At 37.7% G+C, this 21,091-nt stretch overlaps 1 protein-coding gene across 1 annotated transcript in view; it reads left to right on the top strand.

Moving 5' to 3' along the window:
• The window catches only part of st6galnac5a (ST6 (alpha-N-acetyl-neuraminyl-2,3-beta-galactosyl-1,3)-N-acetylgalactosaminide alpha-2,6-sialyltransferase 5a), a 42,149-nt gene extending 22,120 nt beyond the window's left edge, over positions 1–20,029 (top strand). Inside the window, exons 3-5 of the mRNA XM_054596510.1 lie at positions 6,141–6,553; positions 14,191–14,298; positions 19,771–20,029. Of these exons, the coding sequence (XP_054452485.1) occupies positions 6,141–6,553; positions 14,191–14,298; positions 19,771–20,029 (780 nt within the window). The remainder of the gene's footprint in view (positions 1–6,140; positions 6,554–14,190; positions 14,299–19,770) is intronic.
• Positions 20,030–21,091: the final 1,062 nt, after the last annotated feature.

Genomic DNA, 21,091 nt, shown 5'->3' with positions numbered 1-21,091 from the left:
TTCATTTAGTTATAAGATTTTTGGTATTGGTTGTTTTATTTGTTGCTGCTGGAGGCGTATACTGTTCAGCATTTTAAGAAGTCATCAGATTATATTGAACATTCCAGTCAGTTTAGTCTAAAATATCATCGTTGTTGTTATTACCTTTAAATTGTAAAGTGTAGTCCTGATTTGACGCAGCACAGGAAATTAAACTGCTGCAATCAAAAGAAAAAACGCAATCTAATATATTTTATCTTTTTGGTCAAACTATATTTGAGCCTCTTGTTGCATGTTGTAGTACTTAGTCACAGTTAGTGTTTAATGACGTTGGTCTCGGCTATATCTCATCGCATTCATGGAAAAAAGGGTTGTTGACCAACTGTAACGACTGGGGAACCACAGGAGAAGGACTCAAATGCACGACTCAGAGACAAGGCTTGTGTCGAAAGAATAGTCTTTACTTTCCGGGGTCGGTACACGGGTGATCAGTCAGACAGGCAACCAGAACAGACGAGGAGCAGGCAAAACAGGGTCGGGAATCAGGAGCAGGATCAAAAACCAGGAATACAATAACTAGGAAATCGCTGGAACGCTAGACAACTAATGGACTAAGACGAACTGGCAATGAGGGAAGAAACACAGGGACTTAAATAGACTAGGAGGAGGAGTTAATGATGACCAGGTGAAATTAATCAGGGCGTGGTAGAAATCATAAGAGCGGGAAACACAGGGGCAGGAAGTGGAGACTCTGAAACGAGAGGAGAGGTTAGTAACAAAATAAAACAGGAAATCACTGAAAAGAACATGGGACAACTAAGAAGCAGGGTGAGACCTCACACCAACATATTCAGTCATAGTTTTTCTTAGTTTGTCTTTTTGTTAATTAACACTGCTTTAGCCATCTATTTTGGCCGTGTGGTGCTACTATTTTGATCTGCTATGAGCTTCGTCTTTGGTTATTTTCTGATCAAAACTCGCTTTGTTTCTCCTCTCCCATGGAGAATGTGACCCATGGGCCATGGAGGACAAAAGCTCCAATCACAACCCAGTGAGCAACACATGACCAGTGTTAAATGCAATATAAAAGATACTTGTATGTATATTGAGGTCAGAATTTACTCCTTTTTTCTTTTCATTTTTTAGAACTTTCAAGAGCATTTTTTGCTTCAAGCCATCATTAACTTCTGACCATGAGAAGAAGGCTTCTCTCTGAGTAGGCTTCAGAAAACAAAGGAGTCTTTGGCGAGTCTAAAGGTCAGGCCTGAGGCTCGGCGGAGGCGGAAAATGTTCTGTTCTGTTGTTGTATCTCGATACCAGACAGTGAGACAGCATCCTGCTGGGCTGCATGATTGCCGCCTCTCAGGCCTCACATTTACCAGCCATATCCTCAGTTTCGCATCCTTGAAGACCCGGCATCCCCACTAAGCCCTTGCTCGATCCCCCCATCCTGCTGCATTCACCCACACAAAATCAATAACAACACTCAAATGGCATTTCTCCACTCTGAGGGGTATGGCACACGTCAAGCGTAATGGTTCTCTGCAGTGTGAGTATGTCTTTTCCTCAAGGGACCGAGCTAAGTCAGGGAATGGAGAGGGGGGAGTTGGGTGAGGAATTAAAGCTGATTTCATGCTCCCTCAAAACCCATGTGAGTTTAAACCATCAATTATTGCCTGTGTTACCCATGGGCAGTGAAGGGCTCCTAGCACTGACTACAAAGCCAATCAGGCCCGGCCGAACTGCATGATCTTTTCCAACTACAATCACAGTAATAATGTGTGATTATATGAGTCATTATATTCTTTCCTGTTGTTTGATTACACACACTTGACCTGGAATGCCACTCAACGATACCAGGCTTGTCTAGAACTGCCTTAATAACACTGCAAACACATTTTCAGAGGCGAGCATCACGTTCATTCAGTGCTTGAATCAACACCGGAACATTCTCTCTGGTCCCCACCCGCCCCGTTCCCCTCTGCTCTCAAGGATACTGCCTCCCCAGGTAGTCTCGGACTTGAGCTGCCTCTCACTTACATCCCCTCCACCATCTTCCTCAAGGTTAATCCAGGCAGCTCTGACAGCCATGCTTTCCTCGGGTCAGGAAGTCTGGCAGGGTGAGCGGTGGGCAGGCAGCGACGGTTTATGCATCCCCTGTGAAGGACTGGCTCGCTGGAAGCAGAGGAGGGTTCGAAATGCCGACCTGAATGAGGAAACAGTGGAGGGCGACCCTGGCTGTCTGGGTTGTCGCTCCAGCAGGCGGAGCATGGATGTGACTGGCTGTCGTCTGTCTGCATGGTGGTGTTTTTGTACCTTTTTACTAGGCCGCTGTGGATGGATGGGTGGGCTTAATGAAACCAGGACAGGCTCCCCGTGTTTGCCACAAGTGGGACAAGGTCACCCCTTAGGCTGGAAATCTCATTATGGAATAAAAAAACGATTTAATCGTGTTGTGTGCTTATAAGTAAGTTAGTTGATGGGTCAAGCTTCTCAAATGTGCAGATTTACTGCTTTGTTCTATTTGACATGATAGTAAATAGAATTTTGAACCCAACAAGATTTTTATGGGAACCTGTGATCGGCATTTTTATTATTTTCTGATATTTAGAGGCCAAAATATTATTCAGCTAATCTTGAAAATAATCAATGGATTAATTAAGAATAATAGTTAGTTGCATCTTTACAACTTTCACATATTTTATCTTAATATCTCATACGCACCTCTACAGTCAATTAGATAATAGATGGACTGTCTTTTTTTGTCCCTGGAGGGAAATTTATTTCCAAAGCCTGCACATGTTTATGTCTCATGTGAGAAACTATATACAGCTGACATATGGGTTTTTGTACACATATTGTGCCCAACATGAATAAGCTTCTTTTTTTTTTTAAAGGTCTAGTTTTAAATGGATGGTATATGTTACACTGGTTTGCATTGTAACATATGGCCTCAGTTTGAAAGTTAGGTCAGACGGCAATATTGTAATATATATTGCAATAATGTATTATTGTCTATTTTTTATGGAAAATGTTTACCCTTTAAAGTAATTAGTAATAATAGCTGTCGAAAAAAGGAATTCTGAAATGAAGTATACAGTAGCATGAATTTTAAATACCCAAGTCCAGAACAAGGACCTCAAAATTGTACTTAAGTACAGTTCTTTTTGCAAATACACACACACTAACATCTACTTGTGTAAGCGAGGCTATCTTGATAGATTGAGGCATATAATAGATAGACACTTGATTTGTAGAAGAAACGGGGACTCATGTTTTATTACAATGAAAATAAGATAATTTTGTTCTTTTTGTTAGATATCTGAAAAATAAAGATGGCTTCCTGAAAAAGTCAGTGCAGATTATCTGTTTTCTTCTAAAATGTGTCACAGCAGATAAACTACTGTTTTGTTTTTTGAAAACCTGAAAAACATCTCCCTTCCTTTCATTTTCTTCTTTGTTATGTCTATTTTTATGCCTCCAGTAAGTTAAACATAGCCTAATTTTTATCAGGATACATAATTTAGTTTGGATATATTCACTTGGGTTACATTACTGATTGCAGCTTTGATCAGGTGATGTAACAGGACACTGTTGGGAGGACACTTTTAAAGAACCTCAGCAGCCAGAGTCTAAATGCAGCAAATCTTTCAATTATGATCAAAGGTATTTTGTTGTTTTTGAAATCGCTGGCTTTGTTCTTTCTAACGCACTGAGTTTTGTCGAGGATAAATAAAATTTGTATGAAATGTGCAGTTTTCTAGGATTCATAAGTTTCTTTCGGCCAGTTCTTAGGTAATTCCGGCTGAGATGGAGAGCCTTGTCCAGACCATCCAGCCGATTTCTTGGTAATAGCCTGACCGAGCTCCCTGAAGTGGCCAATTCTGGCCAGCAAAGCCCACTTACATTCTCTGTGAGACAGAGGAAGAGAGAATAGCGTCTGTGGAGCCACTTAAAAGCCCCTGGGTGAAAATGGGATTTCTGACCTGCTCCACTGGCGCTGCAGCTCTACAGCCAGATTGGCTGTCAAGGCGCTGCCAGGTGGGAGAGGGGAAAGGGTGGGGTGTGGAGCAGATGGAAGGAATGGATGGATGCTGCTGCTGGTGTTGGTGTAGACCGCTAGGACCTCATTAGCTCCACAATTCATCAAACACTGTGGCACCGGGGTGACTCTCACTGCCTCTATATATCTCTTTCTCCTTTGCCACATTCCTTTTTCCTTGTTTCTAACACTTATTTTCTCTCTTTCCCACCGTGCCTCTCTATCGTTGCCCGCCTGCTTCTCAAGGTCTCATTAACCAGATGAGGCTGTTCAGCTGGTAATCTGCCACTAAGTCAAAGTCAGAAGATGAGGATGATAATGACACATTTACACACACAGACACACACGTCCAGCTATAATCATTTGTTCTTGTTAATGCCATGAAAATGTAAATGTGTTATGGCAATAAGAATGTAAATAACCACCATAATTCTGTTGGGGAGATATTTCCGGGGGCATTAGAGGGCTGTGCAGAACCCGGTTTGCATATCATTGCTTCTCAGTGCAGGGGGAAAAGCACACACACACACACCCACACACACACACAAACACACAAACATAAACACCACCAACATGCAGAGCAGCTTAACATACACAAATAGGTTTATGTTAATGATTTATGTGCTTGCACATGTCGTTCTGAAGAGAAAAAGAGGCCACATTCTTAATGAACTGCCACAAATGCATGACTGGCAATGCAGTTTCAAACAGTGGCTGGGTCTACAACAACAGGGGGTGAATGTTTGTATGACAGCAGAATAACCAGGAGACATGTCAAAACACATACAAATCATATGTTTTTACTATTACAGCTATAATTCAAATCAACAAACTACCACAAAATGCTTGTTGCATTTGGTGGAATGGCTGGGAGGCCTTTTTTTAAAAAAATGTATGTGACCTTACAGCTCAGTTCTATGGCTGCAACTGTTATTTTCCTTACTGATCAATCCGTCAATTATTTTCTAATTTAATCGAATTGGTCCATAAAATGTTTTGTCCGGCCAACAGTTTTAAAAAACCCAAATATATTCAGAATAATAACATGTTGTATAAAAAAAACAAGCAAATATTCAAAAATGAGAAGCTGGAATCAGACATTGTTTTATTCTTTTTATAAAAAAATGAATTATTAATTGATCACTTTGCCCCCCTGGGTTTGTTTGAAAATATGTGACACAAATATTTTATTAAATCTGTTTAGTGGCTCTGGCAGTTTTGTTTAATTATAAAGATTTAACAACACAGGATATGAATAACAATAAAAAGAAAAAAGGAGACGAGAGAAGACTGCTCTCACCAATCGAGCATAAAGAAAAACAAAGAACGTGAGGCCAAGTAAGTTCATGTATGTTTGTTCATAGGAACCCATGTGTAAACTCATTTGTACCTACATGAAACCAAACAAAGACATACCGAGTCAAATAAATCCCCTGATCAGGTGTGTTCCATCATGTAAGTTCATAAAGTAGTAGAAAAAGATAAAGTAGTAAACAGGTTTGTGTTTAATACACATATTCATCATGTGTATTATGTTATTATCATATTTCATAAATATTCTAAAGAGATCCTGAGTTTCAAATATATAATATGCTGAATACTTTATAGGTTCATATTTGATAAGAATTCAACATGAATTTTGTGTACCAGGACTGTTGTTTGGGAGGTAAACACACATTCCTCTGTTGTGTGCGAGTGGGAGAAAGATGTAAGGTGAATCCTTTGTAAGACCCCGGGGTTTCTACCAATCGCAAAGCAATATGACAAGCTGCATATCCCCTGGAGGCTCTGTCGCTACCCATTTGTCAACAAAGCATTTTCTGCCTCAAACACATAGCGAACCAAAGTTCCCCTAGGTGCACATTTCTGTCTGCTTTGCATATTTCTCTTTAAACTGGGGCTAAACACAACTTTCAGAGCAGTTTTGACTTCTGGAAAAGAAAACATAGTTTGTAGAGTTTTCTAACAAATATGGTGAAAAAATAAAAATAGTCTGCTGGCAGTGCTGCGAGTGCTTCCTCAGTGAATGATAATGCCAAATTCTCTAATGCACAGTTCATATTTGTATGAGAAAGTAATGTTCTCTTTACGTCATTCTTGTTTTTTTGCCATCAATCAGCCTCCCAGGATGCACTGCCAGACCTGCGCCCTGGTGACCAGCTCAGGTCACCTCATCGGAGGCGGTCGGGGTGAAGAGATCGACCAGGCCGAGTGCGTCATCCGCATGAACGACGCCCCCACCGCCAGGGGTTACGCCCGAGACGTCGGCCAGCGCACCTCCCTGCGAGTCATCGCTCACTCCAGCATGCAGAGGGTCCTGAGGAATCGCCACGAGCTGCTCAACGCCAGCCAGGACACGGTGTTCATCTTCTGGGGCCCCAGCAGCTATATGAGGCGCGACGGGAAGGGCCTTGTGTACAATAACCTGAGGCTGATGAACCAGGTGCTGCCCAAACTCAAAGTCTACATCATCTCCTGGCAGAAGATGCTGCAGTTTGATGAACTCTTCAAGAAGGAGACCGGCAAGGACAGGTGAGGAAAAAAGATGATCACAATGAGTGTGCAAGAATGCGTAAAGGCAATCAGGAATTTTAACTATGAGATGCATTGTGGAAAGCGTATTTAGTCTATGTTTTATGAATAGAGTAATAGATCAACAGAATTAAAACCAACAATTTTCAGGGGAGAGTTTTAGATTAAAGTTCTTTGAGGAAATATTCCAAATTTTTGTTAGTTCAAGATTCGCGAATGTGAGCATTAGCTGCTTTTATTATATCATTTAAATTAAAAGTATCTTTGGAATTAACGGTTGTTATGTGACAATGAAACATCACCATCACACTCAAGGTTGGTACCTTCTACTACATATTCTACCACATCATCACTATTTTGTACTATAAAAGAGTCATTTGTACCCTCAAATGAATAACTTCTGTGAAAGATTCATGCTACCGATTCGAGATCTGACTGTAACCACAAAATACATATTTTACTATATTACACCTCCAAAGGTAGCTGTTTCTTTTATTTAAAACATGATGAAAATCAGCTTTCATAAGAGACAATCGAACACCTTTAAATATTCTTTGACTTGCACATGGTGCCCTCAGCTGTAATAATAGAAACAGGGATATTTTATTAATTACAAAACAACAGAAGCACTAACACTTTTTTGATTTCACATATATTTAATTTATTAGTTGCTAATAATTCTGTGACCCTCATTTGTATGATACTGTCCTTCATTTTGGTTAATTAGCGACTTGTTTCACATGTAAACAAGATGTAGTTGTGGCATCCACTCACCAGGAGACACCGCAGAATGCGATTCAACTACGTAATCCATCAACTTCAATTGTTAGTTATGAACAGTTGGTACTTTTACTGCTGGTGGGAAGCCCCAAATATCAAAAATATGAGTTGGCTGTTGAAAAACCCGACAGTGCATTCATAGTGTTTGTTCTTCCTGAAAATCAAACTAGAAAAACATCAGTAAGTAAACTCTGGTTTAATGAAAATGTACGATGTTCGAGTTTCCTGCTACCCTTTAAATGCATCACGAAGGTTAATGTTTCCAAGTGAATGCTCAATTTTAAAATCGTAATGTGGCGAACAAAAAAACTCTGCTTCTGCGAACATGTGATGAACAAGTCTTTGTTTCTGAAAACCCTTTTCTCGAGCTGCCCAGTGGTAAAATACTCAAATTTAATGAGTCCAAGCTGTGTTCTCAGTCCTGTAGTTATTTATGCTTAATGAAAATGTCTGTGGGTCTCTCACTTTGCCCGGGGTGTCACTGGAAACCGAATCGGACTTCAGCTTTAAGACAGATGTCAGGGAGGAAATTGCCAAGTAGAGGATTTGGTGAATAGCTCCGACAGCCATCCTTCAGGATCAGTGCCTACTTTCGTGGTAAATGTTTACAGTGAGCAAGCGGATCCTGATGTACTGTTATCCTTTTTATAGCATTAGGCATTAATATCTGTGAGGCTTATTTGAGGTCATCTCTGCTCTGCTGTGGAGCGTGGGAAGAGAGAGAGAGAGTAAGCCTTAAAGTATTGCTTTTATATCTTTCTAGGAGAAAGGTTTAAAGGACGCTGTTGCTGTGAAAGAAGAATTTTTTTTAACCTAATTTGTAAAATGAATTAGACTGTTTTTTAGGATTGGGAGCCTGTGTGAGCAGCATTAATAGGAGAGTTTCTGGGTAATCATTTGTGCGATCGGAAAACCCTGCAAGCCTGTAATTGTAATTATGGGTTATGCCGTTTCAGTAAAGGTAATTAAGATGGTGTGGGTTGTTGTCACAGCCACCCATTTTAATAACACTGGCAGAGGAGCAATGAAAACAGGTGTCCCTCTGCAATCTCTGTGTTAAATTGCTGAGCCAGAATGAGCCTCAACCGGTGATTAAAGGCAAATTAGCCTTTGAAATAACCTTTTTTTAAATGCAGTATTTAAGCCTCCTATAATGAAATCACACTGTGTTGCACTATAAGGTGTCCAAATGATGCATTTGGTGTAGTTCCCTGATGTTAAATGTGTAGGTGGCGGGTTCGTTCAGTCACCAAAAGATTACAGGTTTGATCCCTTGAACAACCCTTGAAGAGCTGGGAAAAATGCCAGCTTGAGCATTGGCATTCCTGAAAAACGAATCCGCTGTGACTTTAAGGTTCAAAAGGAGGATAAGAGAATACTCAATATTCAATAGGGAACAATGCAGCAGTGGAGAGTTCAAAGATCAAACCAGAACGCGACCTCCGTATTAATCTTTTCTTGGAATTAAGTTTAGGAAAACTCTCAATTTAGGAATAAAAGGTCTCCACTGAAAGTGACAAAACTGAAATCTGCTGCTCAAAGAGAAGCAACTTTATCAAAGACATGCTATGATAATAATAAGGGAAATAAAGTACAAAAAAATAGCATGGAAAAAGATTGCAAACCAAAAAAAATGGCAGCGTTGTTCTTGCAGTATTTAACCCTGAGGAATGCAAAAAAGTGATGCAGAAGAGATCGGAGCTGTGATCAGGCGGGAAGTGGAGTGGAAGTCAACTAGATACATAAGTGAAGTACATCAAATCAGTAATCAACACCAAACAACCTCTAATCACAGAGGTCATTAAAGGAGTGTATAGATGAGCATTACACTGTACAAAAATAAATTTTTTTACTTATATGTTTCAGCTACATGTCCTCACATGAGTACACTTATGATGATGTTCAACAACTGCTTTAGCTTTAATTAACTGCACTAATCACACCTTCATGTGACCTCCACCTCTCAGCAGTTACATAGCAACCATTATAATAAACTCAATGAAAGTACACCTCTTCAGAAATGAATGCAATGCAACAACAAAAACTCGAAGAACAGCACAATTCTCTTTCTGCAATCAGCTCCTGTTTTCATAATAAGAGAGATAATCTGTTCACTTCCTGACTATTTTGAATCTATGATCTAATTTTCTCAAAGTAAATAAAGCACTCCGCCTGCAGGTTGTATTTTTCTTCCCCCAAGGCAAATCAACTTGTTTTTTGTATCAGTGCCATTATATTGAAAATCTCCTTTTATTAAACACGAGCAGAGAATAATCTCCCTTTTTAATAGAAATAAGATTTTAAGACTCAAGGATCAACACACAATTAAACTGCTCATTAACTGGGTACTTTTGCCAGATTTTCATTACCGAACTGTGTAAACACGTGGAGCAATACCGTTCTTCTGCAAAGGGATTAATGTATCTTCACACTCACAGCTTGCTTCCAGTCCTTTTAAAGACAGCCATTGAAGTTAAGAGCTTGACATTTCAAACCTCATTATTCATCAGCATGTTCATCAACAAGGAAATGAGGAAGACTTCTTAAGTGAGATTAGCTGCATGCCTCCTCACTGAGACCTTTGTTCATCCACCACGGACTGCTTGATGGCAAAATGTTGCGCTTTGAACTCTGAAGTTTTCTAATTTGCAAAAGGTATCTGTGTGTGTGTGTGTGTGTGTGTGTGTGTGTGTGTGTGTGTGTGTGTGTGTGTGTGTGTGTGTGTGTGTGTGTGTGTGTGTGAGTGTGAGTGTTTGCTTGCTGGCTGTTGGCATAGTAAAGCCCCGTGGCTGTTTGCATATCACAACAGATCAACATGTTCCAGACAACCTGGGTCCTGTCTTAATTAAATGAAAATGAGAAGTCTGTGCTTCAGCTGCGATAGCATCACTTTGGGTCGACACTGTTGTTTGTTGTCTGAACAGACTCTAATAAAGATGAAAGTTGGACAAAAGTGTGTTGTTACTATTCATCACACTGTCACTCAGGGCAGATTGATTGAATAAGGAGGTTTGGGATATCTGGCAACACAGTAAAACAGCAGGAAGCGGTGTTTTTTGATTGGTGTGAAATAATGGAAGGATGAAGAACGAGAGTTGTTGAGATTTGCTTAAAGCTTTTGTCGGTAATGTATTTAAGAAACCTTTTTTATTTGTTTGTTTGTTGCAGTTCTCTTTACATACCAATGGTAATCAATGAATTAAATGATCTGACAAAAAAAGGGGAGGCCCTAGAGGGAGGCCTGAAGGGACAGGCTGTCAGTTTTGCCTACTTGTTGACGTTCTCGCTGAATTTAGCAACTTCTGTAGCCAGCGCTGCTAGTTAAGTTCACTGGAATGAGTTGGAAATACTGGGCTGGGGTTTTCGGTCTAATCATTTAAAAAAAAAACTGTAAATATAGTCTACTCTTGCTGGTTTCTCCAATGTTGTTAACCCCAGCTTTAATTGCTGATAAAGAACAAAAATATCACTCCCAATTTACTACCCAGTGCATATTTAACGTCCGCCATTTTATTTGACCATCCAAATTCAAGTACCGTATTTTCCGCACTATAAGGCGCACTTAAAAGCCTTTAATTTTCTCAAAAACGACAGTGCGCCTTATAATCCGGAGCGCCTTATATATGGATTAATTCTGGTTGTGCTTACTGATCTCGAAGCGGTTTTGTGTGGTACACGGCGCTCTGTCAACATGTTTTAGTACGACTTTGGTAAACTACAAAGCCGCACCGCAGCAGCATCACGGCTACCGTAGTCAGAGCGTCGCGGAGTAATACATACTGTGCTTCACCATAATATTACAGTGTGTGTGTATAAGGACCCAACATGGCTCCTGTCAAGAGACACGCTTACGACGCGGACTTCAACTCAAGGCTATCAGTCACGCAGGAGAACATGGGAATAGAGCAGCTGCGAGAGAATTCAACATTAATGAATCAATGGTACGGAAGTGGAGGAAGTTTGACTGACTGACTGTTTTGTTTCGCTTAATGCGCCTTATAGTCCGGTGCGCCTTATATATGAAAAAAGATCGAAAATAGACCATTCATTGACAGTGCGCCTTATAATCCAGTGCGCCCTATAGTGCGGAAAATACGGTATGTTATTCATGCATGATATTAGTGACCTTCAAAAAGAAATCCCACAATGGGACTGGTAACATCCATGACACTGTTTGGTTCTGTTTATAACGTACTCTGAATGTTTCCTCACTTCACCTACAGCTTCCCATGCACATGTGTTTCTATTCCATCGTCCCAAAGCAGAGGAATTGTTGAAAATACAAATGCTAAACAGTATTTTTATTCAAGGGATCTGCCTGACGTGTATTCCTCCTACACTGTTCTCTCTCTGAGTAAAATAAGAGAAACACCGTTTCAAACAGCAAGGTAAACCCTCTACTCCAAATGTGTCACCCTCATCAACCAGAGGCGAGCAGGGCGTCGAGCCTGCCAGGTTGTTCTTGTCAAGACTCTTCTTATCAGGCTCTAGCTTTGTTTCTCTGTCTTGCCAAGTTGAAACCTCCGCTGCTGTGGATGCTGGTGTGTATGTGTGGTAACAGACGAGAAGCAGTCACAAGCTTTGTGCAAGCAGCAGCGTGACGAGGTGGTCGAGAGAACAGGAGATCCTGTCACACTGAGTTTGATCCTTTGCCTCCTTACTCCTATTCACATACATGACACAAGAAGAGCACGTCTCCTGACCGCGGTTGCCAGAACACAGCCTAGTGTACAACCTGCAGCATCACATACGGCGGAAAAGTTAGCAGCAACCCCAGATTCACTCTCATTTTTGAATAAGCTGTGTTTGCTTGAAAAACAAATCCACCTCAGCTATACTTTGTGTTGAGTGCAAATTAGCAAATGTTAGCATGCTAAACTGAGATGTTTGTGGTAAATATTATACCACATTATTATATTTTGCAAAACATGCCAGCCCATAATCTAATCTCTAAAGGGATTTTTTTCCCTTCAACCTTCACCCTCTTTCTTTGTCCAAGCACATTTACTGCAATATTCAACTATGATTCATGCAAAATGAAATGCAATATGCTGTCTAAGGTATTATAATTACTGTGGCAATGATTTAATGATGGCAATATACTACAGGTGGCACTACTAGTTATTTTATTGTGGAATGAGGAGGTTCAGTAGAATTCATTTTGTTCTTCATTGTTGATTTATTTTTCTAATAAAGGACTCAGTAGGAACAATTATGATAAAGGTTGCAGGGGTTATTCATCTTGTGATAACCCCACCATATTAGATATTTCCAAAGGGGCCATCTTAAAATGCACCTGATAACTGATGCATGAACACATCCACTGGTTAGGATTCACAATCCACAGGCAAGATTTGGTTGCGGCAGGAGGAGTATGACGAGATTCACAGCTGGTCCTGATTCAGATGAAGGATTCAAATGTATCTCTGCTGAATTCTGTTGCATCAGCTCATACTTAAATATTTTGACACAGTGTGTAAGGGAAAAAGAATAGTTTTAATTTTTTTCACTCAAACTAATTTATAAATTGATTTGATGAATACAGATTGTTCCAAAAGTGCCACGGAGCACAACGGCTAAACCTCCTGCATGACTGTGCTTGGCAGTGAGTACAACCATGGCTACAGGCCAACGAGCCAGAGATCAACATCATGAAGTTTTCTGTCCCTACTGCTTTGTGAAAACCACAGTTAGCAGCCATGATCACAGCTCTGTGAGGCTGCACGTAGGAACAGGGGTGCTTTGAGCTAAATGCAAACATGTTCATAGTGACAGGTCAAACACACCAGGTTATTCTAGCATGTTGGCATGCTAACATTTGCACAAAACAGCCGAAACTGATGGGTTAGACATAAGTTTTGCAGTTATTTTATTTAATCAAAAACCAAAGTTTTAGGAAATGTGAACCGTCAATTTGATTTATAATATTGTTCAGGCCATCACAAAGTTTGCGGTCAGTCGATCATCAGGTCTTCAAATCACTTCCCAAACGCATGTTGGCATGTCTTTAATGTATGGTAGTTTAAAAGAAGAAAAAAAAGAAGCTTCTGATTAACATTTCAGTGGATTTTATATTTCAGTATTTTGTCATTGCAGCATATTTCAGTTAACTATCATTAGGTCTTATTCATTAAGTTTGCTGTCAAAACCCCAGAATCCCGTACCACAGTTTTATTTATTTTTTTGTTTAGTTTAAGTTAAATGTATTTCACTTTAAACTGAAGGTTTTAATGTCCCTTTTAGAAAGAGTGTTTGAAGTTGTATGACTTTGGAGCCCAATAAATATATTCACAAACAACAAGGGAATCTTAAAAAATGTATGGTAGTCAGACTATAATATTTTTTTCATCTGACAGCAACCCTATGAGAGACACCACTTTGATGGACATTTAGATTTAGAGAGATTTCGTAATGCAACAGCATATCTCAGAAAACTGATAATTGCTAGAAAAAAAAATCAGGCATGACAAAAAAAAAGGCTGTGTGAAAGCAGGCAGATCGCTCTGCAGCTGAAGCTTTGTCATCTATCTGCACTGAATTCACAAGACCACTTTCTGATTAAGGGTTTGATTATTTGACAGGGTTCATTAGTATCAGTCGATATGTAGGATGGATCTGTATTTTAATGAAGCTGCGAGGGAACATGAATGATCTTGCAGTCAGGAAAATCGACCTCTAGGTTTAGATAAATCTTTATTCTGCCATAAAACGCAGATGTGAACTTTTCTGATTGTCTATCCCAGTTAATCACATTCTGAAAAAAATCTTATATGATCCATTTTTTCATCTGTGTGATTTCCCACAAATGAATTCAATCTAACTTCTTTTTCCCCTCCTCCTCCTCTTCTTCTCTGCAGAAGGATATCAAACTCCTGGCTCAGCACCGGCTGGTTCACTATGACCATCGCCCTGGAGCTGTGCGATAGGATCAATGTCTTCGGCATGGTTGCCCCTGACTTCTGCAGGTGACACAGTGGAGCTGCATGTAAAACATCATCATCAGCTCACCAACAAGCACCAACACTAACAGTTTTTAAAGAACAGTATATGCAGTCAAGGTTATAGAAATTCAAAGCAGCATATAAACCTGATAAGAAAGATTTAAATTGTAAATATATTCAGGCAACAGATAAATAAAATGTCAGTGTGGCTTGAGATGTTTTTGAGATGCTTAAATTGCCTGAATATAAGTTAAGAAATAACAAAAGTCAAAATAACAAGTTGTAACATAGGCAAGCTTTACAAGTTTTGAAACTTCACACTGATTTTTCTTTTTAACATTTGTGCATTTGAGATATGAGAGGGAGAAAAAGCATTGGTCTTTCTCTGCTCCCTTTTTCTGGCCACCTCAAATATCATTGCACAGTATGTCAGAGTGAAAAATGGCTTTGTCGCCCGTATTTAAGATTTTCTCTAAGGTCTGTGTCTGTAGGCAGGCTTCCTTCTCTAGCCTTCTTATGCAGGGAGATTCACCTTGGTCTAATTCCCTGCTACACTACTTAAGCTTGTGGTATTAAGTAGTCTCCCTTTGTTTCCCCTGGCTTTACTTTGGTTATATTTGTTTAGTTTGTCACACCATATAGCATTCCCACAGCCCATTCGTTTCTGGTAATTTATCCTCTGCAGTCACAGAATCGAAAGCAACATCTAACAATTGACCAAAATACAAAGTGGATTGATTATCTGCCACTGGGAGCTGCAGTTGTATTCCCCAAATTTCAGGCAAAAGAAGGCTTTATTTCTTGGATGAATTTGAGATAAAATGGGCCTTGTTCATCACTTATTACATATTCTGGATTATTCTGTTTTGAGATGCAGACTTCTAAAGATCCGGCCTGTGAACTGGAATGGAGCTTATGTGAAAGAGGGGCACTTATAAGAGAGATAATGCCCACATGTTTAGCCCGAAAGGCAAGCCTTATTTAACTTGAGTGATTCCACTTTCAAAATTGTATTTCACTTTTACTACTTTAAGTACATTTACATGATAATACTTCAAGGTAACATCTTGAATTCAGGACTTTAACTAATAATTAAGTATTTTTAGAATTTTCTATTATTTAAATAAAGGGTCTTAGTATTTATTCCACATTGTGTCACTGGCATATATTTTTGTTGATGGATGACTGCAAGTATAACATTTGTGTTTCAGTGCAACAGCCCAGGAATGTAATGTAACAGTTTGATAGCATTTAACAATTATGGTACTCAGTCAAATCTTCAACACAATACTATGATTAAAACATATTTGAATATTATGTTGTACAAAATGTCATATAAAGTTTCACAAAAATACATAGTACAGTATGTCGTAAAAAATATCATAAGTCATTGTGTTGTACGTCATAAAAAATCCATAAAAAAACATATTACAGTATGGTATTAAAAATGTCAAATAATGCCAAAGTATAGTATGTCATCGAAAAATATGCCATATAAAAGTAATTGTATCGTATGTCATTAAAATTCATAGTATAGTAATGAAAAGTGTCAAAAAGTAATTCTATAGAATGCCTTTAAAGAAGTCAATATAAAGTAATATGAAAGTATTTTATAGAAAATGGCATAAAATGTGATATGAGTATTGTATGCCTAAAAAATAATGTCATAAAAAATAGTTACATTATAGTATGCCATTAAAAATGGTCACAAAAAGTCATAGTATACTGTGTCATAAAAAACTGTATCTTAAAAATCAAAGTATCGTATGCTGTAAAAAGTGTCATAAGAAGTCGTAGTATAATGTTCCTTAAATAAATTGTCATGAAAAATGTCGTACAAAAGCCATAGTATAGTATGTCATAAAAAACGCCATCAAAAAGTATTATGGTATGCCATAAAAAAGTTCCAAAAAGATTCATAGTATAGTTTGTCATTAAAATATGTAAAAAAAAAAAAAAAAAAAAAAAAAAGAAACCTTATGAAAAAGAAATAGATAGCCATAAATTTGTCTTAAAAAGACTCATAGTTTAGTGTATGATAGTATAGTATTGCGTAAAAAAATAATTTTAAAATAGGACATTTAAAAGTGTGAAAAAAGCCATAGCATAGTATGACGGAAAGAATGACATAAAAAAGTCATAGTATAGTATGTCATGAAAAAAGGCATACTTTAGTATGGTGGAAAAACATGTCATGCTATAGTATGCCATGAAAAGTGTAAAAAAAAAAGGCATTTTATAGTAAATCATTAAAATGTTTCATAAAAACTAATATTAGATATTCTATGCAATAAAAAAAGTGTCATACAAATAGTCATAGTATAGTATGCCAATTTAAAAGTCTGACAAAAAAGTTAAAGTATGGTGTGTCATAAAAGAAAATGTTTAATAAATGTAATGGAATAGTAGCCATAAAAAGGGACAAAAAAGTCATTGTATAGTATGTCAAAAAAAATGTGTTCTATTGTATTCTATGCCATAAAGAAGTGTCATGAAAAAGAGTTACAGCATAGTATGCCTTTTTAAAATAATTCCATAACAAAATTCAAAAAAGATTCATAGTGTAGTATTGCTTAAAAAATGTCACAAAAAGTTATATTATAGTATAGCAAAAAAATTCAAAAAGCCATAGTATAGTATGATGTAATAAATGTTATAAAAAGTATAGTATGACTTAAAAATGTCAAAAAGCATAGTATATATGACGTAAAAAAGTGCCATAACAAGTCAAAGTATTTTATGTATAAAAACGTAAAAAAAATAGTAATGAAAAGTAATATTATAGAGTATTATAAAAAATGTGATGGAATAGTTTGCCATAAAAAGTGTCAACATAGTTATAATATAGTATGTCGTAAAAATGTGTCTTAAAAGGACATAGTATAGTATGCCATAAATAGTGTCAAAAGATACTAACTGTCACTGTAAAAATATGATTAAAAGTGCAGTAGTATAGTTTATCCTAAAAATGTAATAGCAGTATAAAAAGTGTCACAAAAAAGTCATGGTACAGTATGTCATAAAAAAGTTTCAAGCTCTTTATTCTCAAATGCACAATTACAGAAAAGCAGTTGTTGGCAGTAAAAATCTCACTCTCCCTACAACAATGCTCATTTTAAATGTTTAAAAAGACACGGAAATACAGTAGTGCAAAGTCAAAATAAATGGATAACATGTGTCATGTATGAAATAATATATATTCATGGTAAACAGTTATGTGAAGAAACTGCCCCTGATAATCCTGTCGGCCTTCTTCCTAGACCTTTGGGTGTAGAGGTCCTCCCTGGATATCAGCTTGGTCCTGATGTTGTGCTGAGCAATTTTCACCATCTTCTATAGTACCTCACTGCTGAAGGCAGATAACAGATAGGGCTGCAGTCAGTCAGGAAACTCTCAATCGGGCACCTGTAGACATTTCCTGGAGTCCCTGTTGAACACAGACATAGTATACTGTGTCATACAAGGTGGCATAAAAAGCTATAGTTTATTTTTTTCCCAAAGAATGTCATAAAACGTTATGGTATAGAATGTTTAAAAAATGTAATAAAAACAAATCCATAGTAAAAAATGTCATTATAATATGACTTTAAAAATGTCATGAAAGTCATAGTATTGCTCAAAATTATCATAGTATAGTATGCCATAAAAAGGTCAATAAAGCCTAAGTACAGTTCAACATAAAAAATGTCATAAATAGTCATATTTAAGAAGTGTCATACATTGTTTTTTAGTATGGTATGCCATAAAGTTTCACAAAAGAGTCATAGTACAGTACGTCATAAAAAAGTTGTCTTAAAAGGTCATAGTATAGTGTCCCTAAAACAATGCCATAAATAATGTCAAAAAAGGGGCAAAGTATAGTATGTCATAAAAAATGTGTCTTAAAAAGTCATAGTATAGTGTCCCTAAAAAGAATGCCATAAATAGTGTCAAAAGATTAATTATAAGTTTTGCGTAAAAATGTAATTTCATAGTATGACATTAAAGTGTCAAAAAAGCCATAGTATAGTATGAAGTAAAAAAAAAAGTGCAGCCAGTCAGGAAACTCTCAAATCTGCCCCTGTAGACATTTCCTGGAGTCCATGTTGAACATAAACACATGGTATAAGGTGTCATAAAAAGTAGCATTAAAAGCCATAGTATATTTTGTTGTAAATAATGTCAAAAAACGTTATGGTATAGAATGTTAAAAAATGTCTGTATTTCACAGATAAAATCCACAGTAAAGTATGCAATAAGAAATCATTTGTCACAAAAAATGTATGTATGCCATGAATTATCGTAAAATCATCCAATAGTATGTCAAAAAAAGTTTTGCCATAAAAAAGTTTTTAAAAAAATGTCATAGTATACCATAAAATAATTCATGATAAAGTATGCCACAAAAAAGTCTGTCCTATAGTAAAAAGTGATAGCATAGTATGAAATGAGAAAATATATCATATTGTACTATGTAACAAAAATGTTTTGTGAAAAAAAGGCATAGTATAGTATGTCATAAAAAATGTCATACAAAGTAATTGTATAGTATGTAAAAAGAAAAAGTCATAGTATAGTAGTTCGTAAAAAGTGTAATTAAAAGGTGCCATAAAAAATCATAGTGTTGTATGTCGTAAAAAGTGTCAAAACAGCCATAGTATAGAATACCCTTTTAAGTCAGAGTATAGTTTGTGATAAAAATGTCCAGAAAAAGTGAGTAGTATAAGTATGCCCAAACAAAAAGCCATAAAAAATGTCAACAAAGATTCATGGTATAGTATTGCAGAAAAAAAGCCATAGTATAGTGTGACGTAAAGAATGTCATAATATAGTAAATAGTAGAAAATGTCATGAAATAGTATGCCTTTGATAGTATGGCTTTAAAAAAATATTTGTATGAGAATGTCATAAAAAAGAGTCCTAAAAGTCATGGTATAATATGCCATAAAAGAAAGTGTCATAAAAAAATTGTCACAGAATAGTATGCCATTAGAATTGTCACAAAGAAGTCATAGTATAGTATGTCAGAAAAAATGTGAAAAATGTATGTCAGAAAAAAGCCATATATAGTCATAAAAATGTCTTAAAAAGTCATAGTATAGTATGCCTTTTAAAAAATGCAATAAAAAATGTCAAAAAAGATTCATAGTATAGTTTTGCATAAGAAATGTCATAGTATAGTATGCCATAAAAAGTGTCAAAAAATCCATCATGATTACTAAGACATACACGATTAGATGATGTACTGTGTTGAACATGTGGCGTTTTGCAATTTTCAATAATTCATACTTAAACTTCTTTATTTCTTTTAATATGTTTTGAGCTACAGGTGGCAATGTAAAAGTTATTAAAATGTGCATAATTTGGCTGCGTAATCGATGCAATGACAAACAAGTGCATGGGAACAGACCCTTTTTCTTTCTCCCTTTAATATTAAAAACACTTTATGATGTTGCATGAAACTCATTGAAGCATTTTTAAATGTCAACTGTCTCTCTTCTCTCACTACTACTGCAGGGAGCCTCAGCACCACTCCGTCCCTTACCACTACTACGAGCCACGTGGTCCAGATGAGTGCGCCATGTACATTTCTCATGAGCGTGGGCGGCGGGGCAGCCACCACCGCTTCATCACAGAGAAACGGGTCTTCGCTAACTGGGCACGGACTTTTGACATCCACTTCTACCAGCCCGACTGGAGTCCACCGCCTCTCCCAGCTAACCAGACCATTGACGGGACAGTCACAGCGACGCCTCTGGTACCCCAGAAGACGTGACCTGTGTTGGGGTGAAGAAAACTCCTTAGAGATTCATCTAAGAAAGACTGCGGATACGGAACATTTCCATAGAGGGCTACTGGACCCTTAACAGAGAGGATAAAACATGAAGTAGGCAAGAAAAATAGTTACCACGGACGAAGACTGAGTCTTGTTCATCCTGCTGGACATTTGTTATGAACATCTCTCCAGCTCCACCACTGCATCTCCGGCAGTGTGTTCTGTTAACTGAGGTGAACCTGTTCAAAGTTGTACATCCCTTGTTAAGTAAGTTTAAACAAGGAGGGAACATCATAACACTCCACTTTCAATGCATGCATGCAGAGTCTTACTGCGGATCCTCTTTATATGTGAGTGTATGTTCTGTATGTTTACCTGAGGGATCACAGAGGCTACAAACTTGAGTTTGGGCTCTCCACAAAGCCTCTGTTGGATGAAGGATCTATGCAGGATTCACTGCTTACAGTTCACTGAGAGAGAACTACCATTACAATGCCTGTAATCTAACAATGTAGTGCTGGAGAGAGTGTAAACTGAATACTAAAAATAGTGTAGTTCAATTTGGCTATTTGAAGGGTGAATCATATTCATCTGTGGTTTTCAAAGACTGAAAAGGTCAAGTTGGATAACATTCTTTATTGAGATTCCTGTGTCGTGCAACGAAGGCTCGAACTCCTAAAAAAGCAGAAATAAATAACATCCCCAACACACAATTTTTACCGCCTTTCAGATGTGTGCATTCACAAAAGGGTCACCCAAGTCAAACCTTTGCAAGGCAGCACTTCTTGACTGAGTGACAAGAGAGTAACATTAATTGGGAGGTTTTATCTTGCGTGTTTGCTCCTCCTCGGCCCCGTACGTATGTATCATAAGGCTTTGTCGGCTCCTGTCACCACCTCATTGCGCGATTTATTTAGCTACAAGCCAGATTTCCATGTAAATGCCCAGCCACGTCAAACAAGACAAGTGGGAGATTAAAATCGAGAGCAGGGATGCAGCAGCCCCATCCATCCTACTATACAATATTCATCTGCTGCCTGAATCGCCTAGCAGGAGAATTAC

Source organism: Anoplopoma fimbria, chromosome 3 (assembly GCF_027596085.1).
Source record: "Anoplopoma fimbria isolate UVic2021 breed Golden Eagle Sablefish chromosome 3, Afim_UVic_2022, whole genome shotgun sequence".
Taxonomy (NCBI): Eukaryota; Metazoa; Chordata; class Actinopteri; order Perciformes; family Anoplopomatidae; genus Anoplopoma; species Anoplopoma fimbria.
The sequence above is the reverse complement of the archived record's forward strand: the minus strand, read 5'-3'. Positions and strand labels throughout refer to the sequence as shown.